This window comes from Salmo salar, chromosome 21 (assembly GCF_965601325.2).
Source record: "Salmo salar chromosome 21, fSalSal1, whole genome shotgun sequence".
Taxonomy (NCBI): Eukaryota; Metazoa; Chordata; class Actinopteri; order Salmoniformes; family Salmonidae; genus Salmo; species Salmo salar.
In genome coordinates this window covers 59,391,775-59,408,738 of record NC_138311.1, presented here as the reverse complement: position 1 = coordinate 59,408,738, position 16,964 = coordinate 59,391,775, and the positions used below count along the sequence as shown (strand labels likewise).

At 41.1% G+C, this 16,964-nt stretch overlaps 1 protein-coding gene across 1 annotated transcript in view; it reads left to right on the top strand.

Annotated features, from left to right (window-relative positions):
- LOC106582565 (mitogen-activated protein kinase kinase kinase 13) overlaps positions 1–16,964 on the top strand; it is a 34,307-nt gene that overhangs the window by 9,622 nt on the left and 7,721 nt on the right. Inside the window, exons 3-7 of the mRNA XM_082967275.1 lie at positions 8,941–9,099; positions 11,018–11,176; positions 11,389–11,497; positions 11,679–11,788; positions 13,465–13,581. Of these exons, the coding sequence (XP_082823401.1) occupies positions 8,941–9,099; positions 11,018–11,176; positions 11,389–11,497; positions 11,679–11,788; positions 13,465–13,581 (654 nt within the window). The remainder of the gene's footprint in view (positions 1–8,940; positions 9,100–11,017; positions 11,177–11,388; positions 11,498–11,678; positions 11,789–13,464; positions 13,582–16,964) is intronic.

Here is a 16,964-nt window from a genome sequence, read left to right as displayed (position 1 = left end):
TGCCAACAAGGGTTTTGCCACCAAGTACTAAGTCATGTTTTGCAGAGGGGGTCAAATACTTATTTCCCTCATTAAAATGCAAATCATTTTATAACATTTTTGACATGCATTTTTCTGGATTTTTTGTTGTCGTTATTCTGTCTCTCACTGTTCAAATAAACCTACCATTAAAATTATAGACTGATCATTTCTTTGTCAGTGAGCAAACATACAAAATCAGCAGGGGATCAAATACTTTTTTCCCCTCACTGTACAAATGCAATACATAAAAAAGAGAGCCCAGATTAACAGACCTTCTTACTACATCACAAACAATTACTCACAAACAGACATGGGGGAATGGAGGTTAAATAATGAACATGTAATGGGGGAATTGAAACCAGGTGTGTAAGACAAAGACAAAACAAATGGAAAATGAAAAGTCGATCGGCGATGGCTAGAAGGCCGGCGACGTCGACCGCCGAACGCCGCCCGAACGAGGAGAGGGACCGACTTCGGCGGAAGTCGTGAGAATTCGTAACAGTAGAACAGGGCTGCTCCAGAACGCCAGATCAATATCTGTGCTCATGGGGCGGGCCAATGACGTAGTTAAACTTTAAAGGGAATACTATTCTCGCGCATTTAATGGTTCAACACCACCTTACATAATTTCACAAATAGTTTCATCTTTATTCATTCATTTTATACAATAATTAGATGCAAACCTCATAATGGAGGCTCCTGTATAAACAGAGTTATGGTAATGTGGCTGTATTGTCTTTCATGAGGTCACAAACATGAAACGAAACGGACCGGGTCGTAGCTGGCTTCTCCACCGACCGTTTACACATTCTCAAAAAAAAACATGGATATTGTTCAGTTCTCAAGTTCTGTGATGTAGAAGAAGTTCCTTTGTTCTACTGTGAAACTCTCTCTCTCTCTCTCTATACTGCATGGCCCTGAGGAGAGACTCCTCTAGGAATTTACGACCTGAGATAACAGAACCTGGGTGTAGGAGGGAGAGAGTGATGGTGAGAGAGAGAGGATGGATCTCGCTATACCCAAAGAGTGCCACGTCATGACAGTTCAATGGTGGTAAAGATGGGGAGAGATCCGTCTGTAATAAAGTGATGCTCTGCTTTTTTGACACCACACTCCATACAGCAAGTCCTGCAGGCTCTAGTTTTGTCTGATCTTGATTATTGTCCAGTCGTGTGGTCCAGTGCTGCAAGGAAAGACCTAGTTAAGCTGCAGCTGGTCCAGAACAGAGCGGCACGTTCTGCTCTTCACTGTAATCAGAGGGCTGATATAAATACTATGCACGCCAGTCTCTCTTGGCTAAGAGTTGAGGAGAGACTAACTGCATCACTTCTTCTTTCTATAAGAAACATGAATGTGTTGGAAATTCCAAAATTGTTTACATAGTCAATTTACACACAGCTCTAACACACACTTACCCCATCAGACATGCCACCAGGGGTCTTTTCACAGTCCCCAAATCCAGAACAAATTCAAGGAAACGTACAGCATTATACAGAGCCATGAGCGCATGGAACTCCCATCTCATGTAGAGCAAGTGAACAGCGAACCTGGTTTCAAAAAACACTTAAAGCAACGCCTCTTCTCCATGTGACCCACTGATAGATGCTCCCACACTGCATGGTCATGTTTTAAATGGATGTAAATTGTAAAGTATTTTGTCTGTAATGTATTTTTTGTTATGTGTCTGTTAGTCAGCAGTATTAATCTCTGTTAATCAGCAGTATTAAACTGTGTTAATCAGCAGTATTAATCTCTGTTAATCAGCAGTATTAATCTCTGTTAATCAGCAGTATTAATCTCTGTTAGTCAGCAGTATTAATCTCTGTTAATCAGCAGTATTAATCTCTGTTAATCAGCAGTATTAATCTCTGTTAACCAGCAGTATTAATCTCTATTAATCAGCAGTATTAAACTCTGTTAATCAGCAGTATTAATCTCTGTTAGTCAGCAGTATTAATCTCTGTTAGTCAGCAGTATTAATCTCTGTTAATCAGCAGTATTAAACTGTGTTAGTCAGCAGTATTAATCTCTGTTAATCAGCAGTATTAAACTGTGTTAATCAGCAGTATTAAACTCTGTTAATCAGCAGTATTAATCTCTGTTAGTCAGCAGTATTAATCTCTGTTAGTCAGCAGTATTAATCTCTGTTAGTCAGCAGTATTAATCTCTGTTAATCAGCAGTATTAAACTGTGTTAGTCAGCAGTATTAATCTCTGTTAATCAGCAGTATTAAACTGTGTTAATCAGCAGTATTAAACTCTGTTAATCAGCAGTATTAATCTCTGTTAGTCAGCAGTATTAATCTCTGTTAGTCAGCAGTATTAATCTCTGTTAGTCAGCAGTATTAATCTCTGTTAATCAGCAGTATTAATCTCTGTTAGTCAGCAGTATTAAACTGTGTTAATCAGCAGTATTAATCTCTGTTAGTCAGCAGTATTAATCTCTGTTAATCAGCAGTATTAATCTCTGTTAGTCAGCAGTATTAATCTCTGTTAATCAGCAGTATTAATCTCTGTTAATCAGCAGTATTAATCTCTGTTAGTCAGCAGTATTAAACTGTGTTAATCAGCAGTATTAATCTCTGTTAGTCAGCAGTATTAATCTCTGTTAATCAGCAGTATTAATCTCTGTTAATCAGCAGTATTAATCTCTGTTAGTCAGCAGTATTAATCTCTGTTAATCAGCAGTATTAATCTCTGTTAGTCAGCACTATTAATCTCTGTTAATCAGCAGTATTAAACTGTGTTAGTCAGCAGTATTAAACTGTGTTAGTCAGCAGTATTAATCTCTGTTAGTCAGCAGTATTAATCTCTGTTAATCAGCAGTATTAATCTCTGTTAGTCAGCAGTATTAATCTCTGTTAATCAGCAGTATTAAACTGTGTTAGTCAGCAGTATTAATCTCTGTTAATCAGCAGTATTAATCTCTGTTAGTCAGCAGTATTAAACTGTGTTAGTCAGCAGTATTAATCTCTGTTAGTCAGCAGTATTAATCTCTGTTAATCAGCAGTATTAATCTCTGTTAGTCAGCAGTATTAATCTCTGTTAATCAGCAGTATTAATCTCTGTTAGTCAGCAGTATTAAACTGTGTTAATCAGCAGTATTAATCTCTGTTAGTCAGCAGTATTAATCTCTGTTAATCAGCAGTATTAATCTCTGTTAATCAGCAGTATTAATCTCTGTTAGTCAGCAGTATTAATCTCTGTTAGTCAGCACTATTAATCTCTGTTAATCAGCAGTATTAAACTGTGTTAGTCAGCAGTATTAATCTCTGTTAATCAGCAGTATTAATCTCTGTTAGTCAGCAGTATTAAACTGTGTTAGTCAGCAGTATTAATCTCTGTTAGTCAGCAGTATTAATCTCTGTTAATCAGCAGTATTAAACTGTGTTAGTCAGCAGTATTAATCTCTGTTAGTCAGCAGTATTAATCTCTGTTAATCAGCATTATTAATCTCTGTTAGTCAGCAGTATTAATCTCTGTTAATCAGCAGTATTAAACTGTGTTAGTCAGCAGTATTAATCTCTGTTAGTCAGCAGTATTAATCTCTGTTAATCAGCAGTATTAAACTATGTTAATCAGCAGTATTAATCTCTGTTAATCAGCAGTATTAAACTCTGTTAATCAGCAGTATTAAACTATGTTAATCAGCAGTATTAAACTGTGTTAGTCAGCAGTATTAATCTCTGTTAGTCAGCAGTATTAATCTCTGTTAATCAGCAGTATTAAACTCTGTTAATCAGCAGTATTAATCTCTGTTAATCAGCAGTATTAAACTATGTTAATCAGCAGTATTAAACTGTGTTAGTCAGCAGTATTAATCTCTGTTAGTCAGCAGTATTAATCTCTGTTAATCAGCAGTATTAAACTGTGTTAGTCAGCAGTATTAATCTCTGTTAGTCAGCAGTATTAATCTCTGTTAATCAGCAGTATTAATCTCTGTTAGTCAGCAGTATTAATCTCTGTTAATCAGCAGTATTAATCTCTGTTAGTCAGCAGTAATAATCTCTGTTAATCAGCAGTATTAATCTCTGTTAGTCAGCACTATTAATCTCTGTTAATCAGCAGTATTAAACTGTGTTAGTCAGCAGTATTAATCTCTGTTAGTCAGCAGTATTAATCTCTGTTAATCAGCAGTATTAAACTGTGTTAGTCAGCAGTATTAATCTCTGTTAGTCAGCAGTATTAATCTCTGTTAATCAGCAGTATTAATCTCTGTTAGTCAGCAGTATTAATCTCTGTTAATCAGCAGTATTAATCTCTGTTAGTCAGCAGTATTAATCTCTGTTAGTCAGCAGTATTAATCTCTGTTAATCAGCAGTATTAATCTCTGTTAATCAGCAGTATTAATCTCTGTTAATCAGCAGTATTAATCTCTGTTAATCAGCAGTATTAATCTCTGTTAATCAGCAGTATTAAACTCTGTTAGTCAGCAGTATTAATCTCTGTTAATCAGCAGTATTAATCTCTGTTAATCAGCAGTATTAATCTCTGTTAATCAGCAGTATTAAACTCTGTTAATCAGCAGTATTAAACTCTATTAGTCAGCAGTATTAATCTCTGTTAATCAGCAGTATTAATCTCTGTTAATCAGCAGTATTAATCTCTGTTAGTCAGCAGTATTAATCTCTGTTAACCTGTTGGGGCTACAGGTTAGCAATGAACCCCGAGCCGGGATTGCTAACAAGGCTGGAAATTCAAAACATCAAAAATCTAATAATTTCAATTTCTCAAACAATCAACTATTTTACACAATTTAAATGATAAACATCTCCTTAATCTAACCACATTGTTCGATTTTCAAAGAGGCTTTACAGCAAAAGCATAAAGTTAGATTATGTTAGGACAGTACATAGCCACAAAAGTACAAACATCCATTTTCAATTCAAGGTCAGGCGTCACCAAAAGCAGAAACCAGCTTGAATTATAAACTAACTTTTGTCAATCTCCATCAGATGACACTCCTAGGACATTATGTTATACAATACATGCATTTTTTGTTCCATCAAGTTCATATTTATATCCAAAAACAGCATTTTACAGTAGCGTGAAATTCAGATTTTTTTCTTCTCTGAAATGCTTCCGGTGAACATAACAAAATTACTATTCGAAAACATTGGTAAATTATAATATTGTCATTCAAAGAATAATATATTATCATCTCGTAATTGCTACCGAATGGCCAGATCTCAAAATAACTTTACTGGGAAATCACATTTTGCAATAAACGGGGTGCTAAGCTAAGAACAACAGGCTATGCTATACAGTTAGCATCATCTAAAATCGATAATAACATTGTAAATATCCCCTTACCTTTGATTATCTCCATCAGAAGGCAGGATCCCAGGTCCGGAAGGCATTCCAGGTCCGGAACAAATGTGGTTTCTTTTGACAAAGTTCATAATTTATGTCCAAATAACACCAAGTACTTAGCGTTCATTATGCTCCCACAAAACGTGGTGGGGGGCTGGTAAAATCACGCCGAAAAGCTAAAAAAACCTAGTAAATAATCTATTTATGTTCGTTCAAACATGTCAAATGTTGTTTAGCATTAATCTTTTGGTCCATTTTTAACGTTAAACATCAGTAATATTTTCACACAACCTATCCTATGTCTAGATAAAAAATGATGACAAACTCACGTTTCTCAGATTTATGCGCAGGCGCAAAAAAATGAAGTGATGACATGTCAACTTCCTCGGATTCTAATTTGCTCTCTGTTTATCATAGACGCTTCAAACAACTTTATAAAGATCGTTGACATCTAGTGGAAGCCGTAGGTGTTGCGAAATGATTCCTTTCTCACTATGGTATCTATAAAACAATGACACTAAATAGTACAGTCACAAAATTCACATTTTTTTTGATCTATTTTTCACAGGTTTTTGCCTGCAATATGAGTTTTGTTATACTTACAGACACCATTCAAACTGTTTTAGAAAATTCAGTGTTTTCTATCCGAATGTGTTAATAATATGCATATCCTAGCTTCTGAGTTGGTGTAGGAGGCAGTTAAAAATGGGGACATATTTTTTTCAAAATGTCTCAATACTGCCCCCGAGCCCCAACAGGTTAATCAGCAGTATTAATCTCTGTTAGTCAGCAGTATTAATCTCTGTTAATCAGCAGTATTAAACTGTGTTAGTCAGCAGTATTAATCTCTGTTAGTCAGCAGTATTAATCTCTGTTAATCAGCAGTATTAAACTATGTTAATCAGCAGTATTAATCTCTGTTAATCAGCAGTATTAAACTCTGTTAATCAGCAGTATTAAACTATGTTAATCAGCAGTATTAAACTGTGTTAGTCAGCAGTATTAATCTCTGTTAGTCAGCAGTATTAATCTCTGTTAATCAGCAGTATTAAACTCTGTTAATCAGCAGTATTAATCTCTGTTAATCAGCAGTATTAAACTATGTTAATCAGCAGTATTAAACTGTGTTAGTATTAATCTCTGTTAATCAGCAGTATTAAACTATGTTAATCAGCAGTATTAAACTGTGTTAGTCAGCAGTATTAATCTCTGTTAGTCAGCAGTATTAATCTCTGTTAATCAGCAGTATTAAACTGTGTTAGTCAGCAGTATTAATCTCTGTTAGTCAGCAGTATTAATCTCTGTTAATCAGCAGTATTAATCTCTGTTAGTCAGCAGTATTAATCTCTGTTAATCAGCAGTATTAAACTCTGTTAATCAGCAGTATTAAACTCTGTTAATCAGCAGTATTAATCTCTGTTAATCAGCAGTATTAATCTCTGTTAATCAGCAGTATTAATCTCTGTTAATCAGCAGTATTAATCTCTGTTAATCAGCAGTATTAAACTCTGTTAGTCAGCAGTATTAATCTCTGTTAATCAGCAGTATTAATCTCTGTTAATCAGCAGTATTAATCTCTGTTAATCAGCAGTATTAAACTCTGTTAATCAGCAGTATTAATCTCTGTTAATCAGCAGTATTAAACTCTATTAGTCAGCAGTATTAATCTCTGTTAATCAGCAGTATTAATCTCTGTTAATCAGCAGTATTAATCTCTGTTAGTCAGCAGTATTCATCTCTGTTAATCAGCAGTATTAATCTCTGTTAGTCAGCAGTATTAATCTCTGTTAATCAGCAGTATTAAACTGTGTTAGTCAGCAGTATTAATCTCTGTTAGTCAGCAGTATTCATCTCTGTTAATCAGCATTATTAATCTCTGTTAGTCAGCAGTATTAATCTCTGTTAATCAGCAGTATTAAACTGTGTTAGTCAGCAGTATTAATCTCTGTTAGTCAGCAGTATTAATCTCTGTTAATCAGCAGTATTAAACTATGTTAATCAGCAGTATTAATCTCTGTTAATCAGCAGTATTAAACTCTGTTAATCAGCAGTATTAAACTATGTTAATCAGCAGTATTAAACTGTGTTAGTCAGCAGTATTAATCTCTGTTAGTCAGCAGTATTAATCTCTGTTAATCAGCAGTATTAAACTCTGTTAATCAGCAGTATTAATCTCTGTTAATCAGCAGTATTAAACTATGTTAATCAGCAGTATTAAACTGTGTTAGTCAGCAGTATTAATCTCTGTTAGTCAGCAGTATTAATCTCTGTTAGTCAGCAGTATTAATCTCTGTTAATCAGCAGTATTAAACTATGTTAATCAGCAGTATTAAACTGTGTTAGTCAGCAGTATTAATCTCTGTTAGTCAGCAGTATTAAACTGTGTTAGTCAGCAGTATTAAACTGTGTTAGTCAGCAGTATTAAACTGTGTTAGTCAGCAGTATTAAACTGTGTTAGTCAGCAGTATTAATCTCTGTTAGTCAGCAGTATTAAACTGTTAGTCAGCAGTATTAATCTCTGTTAATCAGCAGTATTAAACTGTGTTAGTCAGCAGTATTAAACTGTGTTAGTCAGCAGTATTAATCTCTGTTAGTCAGCAGTATTAATCTCTGTTAATCAGCAGTATTAAACTGTGTTAGTCAGCAGTATTAAACTGTGTTAGTCAGCAGTATTAAACTGTGTTAGTCAGCAGTATTAAACTGTGTTAGTCAGCAGTATTAGACAGATACAGGAGGAATACGCTGTAGGTCGCTGTGACTTCCTGAACAGAATCATTACAATACAAAGACCTGTCTGTCTGTCTGTCTGTCTGTCTGTCTGTCTGTCTGTCTGTCTGTCTGTCTGTCTGTCTGTCTGTCTGTCTGTCTGTCTGTCTGTCTCAAAGACCTGTCTGTCTGTCTGTCTGTCTCAAAGACCTGTCTGTCTGTCTGTCCGTCTGTCTCAAAGACCTGTCTGTCTGTCAGTCTCAAAGACCTGTCTGTCTGTCCCTCCGTCCGTCTGTCTCAAAGACCTGTCTGTCTGTCTGTCTGTCTGTCTGTCTGTCTGTCTGTCTGTCTGTCTGTCTGTCTGTCTGTCTGTCTGTCTGTCTGTCCGTCCGTCTCAAAGACCTGTCTGTCTGTCTGTCCGTCTGTCTCAAAGACCTGTCTGTCTGTCAGTCTCAAAGACCTGTCTGTCTGTCCGTCCGTCCGTCTGTCTCAAAGACCTCTCTGTCTGTCTGTCTGTCTGTCTGTCTGTCTGTCTGTCTGTCTGTCTGTCTGTCTGTCTGTCTGTCTGTCTCAAAGACCTGTCTGTCTGTCTGTCTGTCTCAAAGACCTGTCTGTCTGTCTGTCAGTCTCAAAGACCTGTCTGTCTGTCAGTCTCAAAGATCTCTGTCTGTCTGTCTGTCTGTCTGTCTCATGTTTTGGACAGCTGAGTCCTTTCACTACTGTCTGTGTGATGGGAAAGGAATCTTTGTCTGAGTTGTATTTCTGTTCGAGCTTTGTGCTTATGTTTTATATTATGGACCAGTGTTGTTGACCAAATTCAGGTTGTGTGTTGAGGTTATGAGCTATTGACGTTTTCTCCATCGAGGTCCTATTGTTTTATGATTCCCCTCTTCTACCTCAGCGTGCTGGTGACCCAACAAGATACCGTGAAGATCAGTGACTTCGGGACGTCCAAGGAGCTCAGCGATAAGAGCACTCAGATGTCGTTCGCCGGTACGGTGGCCTGGATGGCCCCAGAGGTCATCAGGAACGAACCGGTGTCTGAGAAAGTAGACATCTGGTGAGTACAGCGATAAATAATCGAAAGAGAACCGCGACGCAGTCCCAGAAGCCCGGCTGGTGCGTAAAAACACCCGCAAATTCAGACCAACAGAGAGGTGTAAAATGTTGCGTAAAGTATATTTCATGATTCAAATGTTTTTAATTGTTTACCCCGTAATGACATCACAATACCCCGTAATGACATCACAATACCCCATAATGACAAAGTGAAAATAGGTTTTTAGAAATGTTTGCAAATTTATTTAAAAAAATCATGCATCATGTTGTGAGGATGTTTTTCAAGGGGCAGGGACTGGGAGACTAGTCAGGATCGAGGGAAAGATGAACGGAGCAAAATATAGAGATCCTTGATGAAAACCTTCTAGAGCGCTCAGGACCTCAGAATGGGGTGAAGGTTCACCTTCTAACAGGACAACGACCCTAAGCACACAGCCAAGAACAACGCAGGAGTGGCTTCGGGACAAGTCTCTGAATGTCCTTGAGTGGCCCAGCCAGAGCCCGGACTTGAACCCGATCGAACATCTCTGGAGAGACCTGAAAATAGCTGTGCAGCGACACTCCCCATCCAACCTTACAGAGCTTGAGAGGATCTGCAGAGAAGAATGGGAGAAACTCCCCAAATACAGGTGTGCCAAGCTTGTAGCGTCATACCCAAGAAGACTCAAGGCTGTAATCGCTGCCAAAGGTGCTTCAACAAAGTACTGAGTCAAGGGTCTGAATACTTGTGTAAATGTGATATTTCAGGTTTTTTTTTCTTATTTTTATAAATTTGCAAAAATTTCAAGAAACCTGTTTTCACTTTGTCATTATGGGATATTGTGTGTAGATTGGTGAGGAAAAATAATTATTTCATATTTTTTTTAGAATAAGACTGTAACGTAGCAAAATGTGGGAAAAGTCAAGGGGTCTGAACACTTTCCATGTGTCCTGTGGGGTTATGTTGGGAGGAAGTTAATATAGCACAGTGTTTATAATATCCTCTGTGTGGTCGACAGGGCGTGGTGTTATAATATCCTCTGTGTGGTCGGCAGGGCGTGGTGTTATAATATCCTCTGTGTGGTTTGGCGTGGTGTTATAATATCCTCTGTGTGGTCGGCGGGGCGTGGTGTTATAATATCCTCTGTGTGGTCGGCGGGGCGTGGTGTTATAATATCCTCTGTGTGGTCGGCGGGGCGTGGTGTTATAATATCCTCTGTGTGGTCGGCAGGGCGTGGTGTTATAATATTCTCTGTGTGGTCGGCAGGGCGTGGTGTTATAATATCCTCTGTGTGGTCGACAGGGCGTGGTGTTATAATATCCTCTGTGTGGTCGGCAGGGCGTGGTGTTATAATATCCTCTGTGTGGTCGACAGGGCGTGGTGTTATAATATCCTCTGTGTGGTCGGCAGGGCGTGGTGTTATAATATTCTCTGTGTGGTCGGCAGGGCGTGGTGTTATAATATCCTCTGTGTGGTCGGCAGGGCGTGGTGTTATAATATCCTCTGTGTGGTTTGGCGTGGTGTTATAATATCCTCTGTGTGGTCGGCGGGGCGTGGTGTTATAATATCCTCTGTGTGGTCGGCAGGGCGTGGTGTTATAATATCCTATGTGTGGTCGGCGGGGCGTGGTGTTATAATATCCTCTGTGTGGTCGGCGGGGCGTGGTGTTATAATATCCTCTGTGTGGTCGGCGGGGCGTGGTGTTATAATATCCTCTGTGTGGTCGGCGTGGTGTCATAATATCCTCTGTGTGGTCGGCAGGGCGTGGTGTTATAATATCCTCTGTGTGGTTGGCAGGGCGTGGTGGTTTGGCGTGGTGTTATAATATCCTCTGTGTGGTCGGCAGGGCGTGGTGGTTCGGCGTGGTGTTATAACATCCTCTGTGTGGTTTAGCAGGTCGTTCGGCGTGGTGTTATAACATCCTCTGTGTGGTCGGCAGGTCGTTCGGCGTGGTGTTATGGGAGCTGCTGACCGGAGAGATCCCCTATAAAGACGTGGACTCCTCGGCCATCATCTGGGGCGTTGGGAGCAACAGCCTTCACCTTCCCGTTCCCTCTACCTGTCCCGATGGGTTCAAGATCCTCATGAAGCAGACGTGGTGAGATACCCAGATCTGACATAGATATCACACACACACCCCTGCGGATATTCTAGGTAATATCCTGCCTTTATAATAACATGGATTCATGTAATCTCTCCATCTCCTTCCTCTTTTTTTTCCCCGGTTTCTCTCCACTCCGCTCTCTTCTTCTTCTTCTTCTCCTCCTCTCTCTCTCTCTCCTTGTTGTTTGCCTTTCTCCTCCCCTCCAGGCAAGGGAAGCCCAGAAATCGTCCATCATTCCGTCAAATCCTGCTCCATCTGGACATCGCCTCGGCGGATATCCTGGGAGCTCCTCAGGAGACCTACTTCAAGTCTCAGGTGAGAACACGACCATTCTAAGCCCCTAGCATACCTGGCTTTATAGACCATTCTAAGGCCCCTAGCATACCTGTCCTTACAGATCATTCTAAGCCCGTAGCATACCTGGCTTTATAGACCATTCCCCACCCTGTAGTGTACTGATATTTAACCCTTTGTGTCCATTTCCCCATTGTGTCAGTCTGAGTGGAGGGAGGAGGTGAGGAAACACTTTGAGAAGATCAAGTCTGAAGGAACCTGCATCCACCGATTGGATGAGGAGCTGATCAAACGCAGGAGAGATGAACTCAGGTAGGAGAGAGAGATAGTTTGGAAATACAGTTGAAGAAGTCTGAAGTTTACATACACCTTAGCTAAATACATTGAAACTCAGTTTTTCACCATTCCTCACATTTAATCCTAGTAAAAATTCCCTGTCTTAGGTCAGTTAGGATCACCACTTTATTTTAAGAATGTGAAATGTCAGAATAATAGTAGAGAGAATTATTTATTTCAGCTTTAATTTCTTTCATCACATTCCCAGTGGGTCAGAAGTTTACATACACTCAATTAGTATTTGGTAGCGTTGCCTTTAAATTGTTTAACTTGGGTCAAACGTTTCAGGTAGCCTTCCACAATAAGTTGGGTGAATTTTGGCCCATTCCTCCTGACAGAGCTGGTGTAACTGAGTCAGGTTTGTAGGCCTCCTTGCTCGCACCCGCTTTTTCAGTTCTGCCCACAAATGTTCTATAGGATTGAGGTCAGGGCTTTGTGATGGCCACTCCAATACCTTGACTTTGTTGTCCTTAAGCTATTTTGCCACAACTTTGGAAGTATACTTCGGGTCATTGTCCATTTGGATTGCGACCAAGCTTTAACGTCCTGACTGATGTCTTGAGATGTTGCTTCAATATATCCACATAATTTTCCCACCTCATGATGCCATCTATTTTGTGAAGTGCACCAGTCCCTCCTGCAGCAAAGCACCCCTACAACATGATGCTGCCACCCCTGTGCTTCACGGTTGGGATGGTGTTCTTCAGCTTGCAAGCCTCCCCCTTTTTCCTTCAAACATAACGATGGTCATTATGGCCAAACAATTCTATTTTTGTTTCATCAGACCAGAGGACATTTCTCCAAAAAGTACGATCTTTGTCCCCATGTGCAGTTGCAAACCGTAGTCTGGCTTTTTTTATGGCGGTTTTGGAGCAGTGGCTTCATCCTTGCTGAGTGGCCTTTCAGGTTATGTCGATATAGGACTCGTTTCACTGTGGATATAGATACTTTTGTACCTGTTTCCTCCAGCATCTTCACAAGATCCTTTGCTGTTGTTCTGGATTGATTTGCACTTTTCGCACCAAAGTATGTTCATGTCTAGGAGACAGAATGCATCTCCTTCCTGTGCGGTATGATGGCTGCGTGGGCTCATGGTGTTTATACTTCCGTACTGTTGTTCGTACAGATGAACATGGTACCTTCAGGCGTTTGGAAATTGCTCCCAAGAATGAACCAGACTTGTGGAGGTCTACAATTTTTCTTCTGAGGTCTTGGCTGATTTCTTTTGATTTCCCCATGATGTCAAGCAAAGAGGCACTGAGTTTGAAGGTAGACTTTGAAATACATCCACAGGTACACCTCCAATTGACTCAAGTGATGTCAATTAGCCTATCAGAAGCTTCTAAAGCCATTACATAATTTTCTGGAATTTTCCAAGCTGTTTAAAAGGCACAGTAAACTTCTGACCCACTGGAATTGTGATACAGTGAATTATAAGTGAAATAATCTGTCTGCAAACAATTGTTGGAAAAATTACTTGTGTCATGCATGAAGTAGATGTCCTAACCGATTTCCCAAAAGTATGGTTTGTTAACAAGAAATGTGTGGAGTGGTTGAAAAACCGAGTTTTAATGACTCCAACCTAAGTGAATGTAAACTTCCCACTACAACTGTCGGTAGATGTGTGTTGAGCTTCCTGTCTCTTTCTCTAGACACGCCCTGGACATCAGGGAGCACTATGAGAGGAAGTTGGAGAGAGCTAACAACCTCTACATGGAGCTGAGTGCCATCATGCTACAGCTGGAGGTCCGCGAGAAGGAGCTCATCAAGTACGTATAGAAGGGAACCTGTATCCTACTACGTCGGTGCGGTAAAGGAGCCAGACTGGAACACATTCAACAAATCTGATCTAACTCAGTGGATATTAGTCAAATCCGTCATGATTGATATATTGTAACGTGCTCACAAAGTGTTTTCTAAAGTCCGATTTGGATATTTTGGGCTGTTTTAGCTGCATAACATGTAGAAGTATAACATGTAGAAGTATAACATGTAGAAGTTGTCCCTTTTCAGGTTTAGAAGAAGTGACTGCTGAATGCTAACTCTGAATGCTAACTGAATGCTAACTCTCGGAAGGTCTAGAAAACAGGGAGTAAAGCCGCCCCCGAGGTGGTAGTAGCGTGGTGTTGTAATGCCCACCAGCACACTGTGGCACACTGTGCACACCATAGCCGTGACTCAGCCTGCTCCACTTGTTCCTGAACCCTCCACTTGCTTCCTGTCCTCACCTCTATCCCGGCCTAGGAGACTTCCGGGTCCCCTTGTCTCCTAGTATCGCAGCACCTCCCTGTACGGCTCACCATGAATTCCTCATTCAGGCTGCTGGTGGGTAGCTTCAGTCTGTTCTTCTGCCCAGGTCAATGGCGCAGTCAGAGGTTCGATGCGGAGGGAGAGACGTAGCACGGGACTTGTTGAAGACCTCCCGGAGGTCCAGGTACTCCGCAAGAATAGCGGAGAGATCCGAAGCTTCTCCCAAGCCTGCAGGAAGACGTCCCGGGGCAGGCTGTGCCGACTTAAGACAATGCGCATGGCAGAACGGGATCCAACCCACGATAGAACCAGTAGCCCAGTCAATCAGGGATTGTGCTTCTGGAGCCATGAGTACCCCAAAATCACGAGTACATGGGGAGATTCTATGAGCAGGAACGACATACACTCACTGTGATTTCCTGATACTCGTAGGTTGATAGGAACCGTATTGCGGGTGACTCTGCCAATAGAGCGCCCATCCAGCGCTCTGACGTCCATGGGAATAAAGAGGGGTTGAGTGGAGATACCCAGCATCGACACCAAGGTAGCGTCGATAAAAAGCTCTCGTCGGCCCCAGAGTCAATGAGCACCCAGAGAGATTTGGCCTGGTCACCCCACAACAGGGTGGCATGGAGTGGGGTACGAGTAATGGGAGATTGGAAAAACCCCCGTACGGCTCACCAGAGTACTCGGTACCATCGGATTCTCTCGGTGGACGTCGGGAACTTCCGTGATTTCTCGGAGGCGAGGTTGGAGCAGTGGATGAGTGAGTGTGACCAGGAACAGACCTCCTCTCCCTCCTACATTCCCGTAGCCGGCCATCGATCCATAAGGTCAAGGTGATGAGGGAGTCGAGGTCCGTGGGAAGTTCCATGGTAGCGAGCTCGTCTTTAACCTCCTCTGATAATCCGTAAAGGAACGTGTCGAAAAGAGATTCCGTGTTCCAGCAGCCAACGTGCGAAAATGTACCGCATAGTCTGCCACACTGCGGGAGTTTTGATGCAGTCGGTGTAGCTTCCAAGCAGCCTCTCTCCCGGACAACGGAGAATCGAACTCCTTCCTAACCTCCACCACAAACTCCTCTAGATTGAGGCAAACAGTGGATTGTTGCTCCCACACCAGCAGGCTGGCTCGGAGTCAGGGCATGCAGAATGGTATGGCAGGCTGGCTCAGGGTCAGGGCAGGCAGAATGGTATGGCAGGCTGGCTCAGGGTCAGGGCAGGCAGAATGGTATGGCAGGCTGGCTCAGGGTCAGGGCAGGCAGAATGGTCAGAACCGGGAGGACTACAAAACAGGAACGGAGAAACGGAGAAACACGGAGTAACGAGAAACACGCTGGTAGGCTTGACGAGACAAGACGAACTAGCAACAGACAAACAGAGAACGCAGGTATAAAACCATGGGGGAGATGAGAGACACCTTGGTGGGTGGTGGAGACAAACACAAAGACAGGTGAAACAGATCAGGATGTGACAATGTGTTGGGGTTGACATCCATTCAAGCATTATACTTCAATTTTTACCTCGACATATTATGAAATACACATAAACAGTATATAGGCAAAAAAAATTCTGGGGGGCAATAAGGAGACATGGGATCTTTCACCCACACATTTCCATTGCAATTCCATTCTTTTGGTCGAGTTCGATTTACCTCTTTACCGCATCTATGTAAGATTTTAATTTGACCAGATTCTCACAGCAGGAATATAATCCTGCAGCAATTGGAAATGTACATTTTTGTAGGGGTTGTTATTTGTTTTGTCAGAACCGCGGTGGCCAAATCAAATATACATTTTAAAATTGGAAATTACTACCAATTTAAGAAGCCTTTTTTAAACCTCGAATACATTACAAGTTTGCATTTCCTGCGTAGCAGGACATTTCCTGCACAACGTGATCAAAATAAGATCCTACATCTGTACTACACCTTCATCATACTACTGTTATAGAGTCAAAATGGAGTCCATACTAGCCGAACAATTCTAATGTGAATCAAAATAATTACACCCTAGATTGTCTAAACTCTCTCGTAGACACTAGCAATATGGACCCTACATTATACTACTGTTATAGGAAGAACAGGAGGGCGATATGCACAAGTTACGTCATCAGCGTGCGCAGCTGAACACTATGCTGGAAACAATCGATTTGTTATATTTTACTGAAACATAACCAATATTCGTTAAATATAAATACCAAACTTGTTTTTGCATGGATTCCGCAACGCCGTTCGCTTTTAACTGCTAGGACCGCTATTTCTTGTCCCGCTAAACAGACAGGTTGAAGCCGTTAAGCTGCTAGCCATCATGCTAACTGCTTAACAGACAGGTTGAAGCCGCTAAGCTGCTAGCCATCATGCTAACTGCTTAACAGACAGGTTGAAGCCGCTAAGCTGCTAGCCATCATGCTAACTGCTTAACAGACAGGTTGAAGCCGCTAAGCTGCTAGCCATCATGCTAACTGCTTAACAGACAGGTTGATGCCGCTAAGCTGCTAGCCATCATGCTAACTGCTTAACAGACAGGTTGAAGCCGCTAAGCTGCTAGCCATCATGCTAACTGCTTAACAGGCAGGTTGAAGCCTGCTTGAATCCCGCTTAACAGACAGGTTGAAACCTGCTTGACAGAGCCGCTAAGCTGCTAGCCATCATGCTAACAAAGTTGGTACCAGATTTGTTTTGCAATGGAGCCCTCTTTATCTGGAGAAGTAAATGACTGGTTTCAGTGCTGTAGGAGTTGTATAAATTACACTTTGTTTCGGGACAAACCGAATCACTCAGTTCCAATGCGGCAATTGTTTGCTTGCCGAGGATTATAGGCTTGAGGTGACTTCCTTGATCACGCAGGTCACCAGCCTACGTAAGAAACTGGGGAAAACGCAGAGAGGAATGATTACCTTTT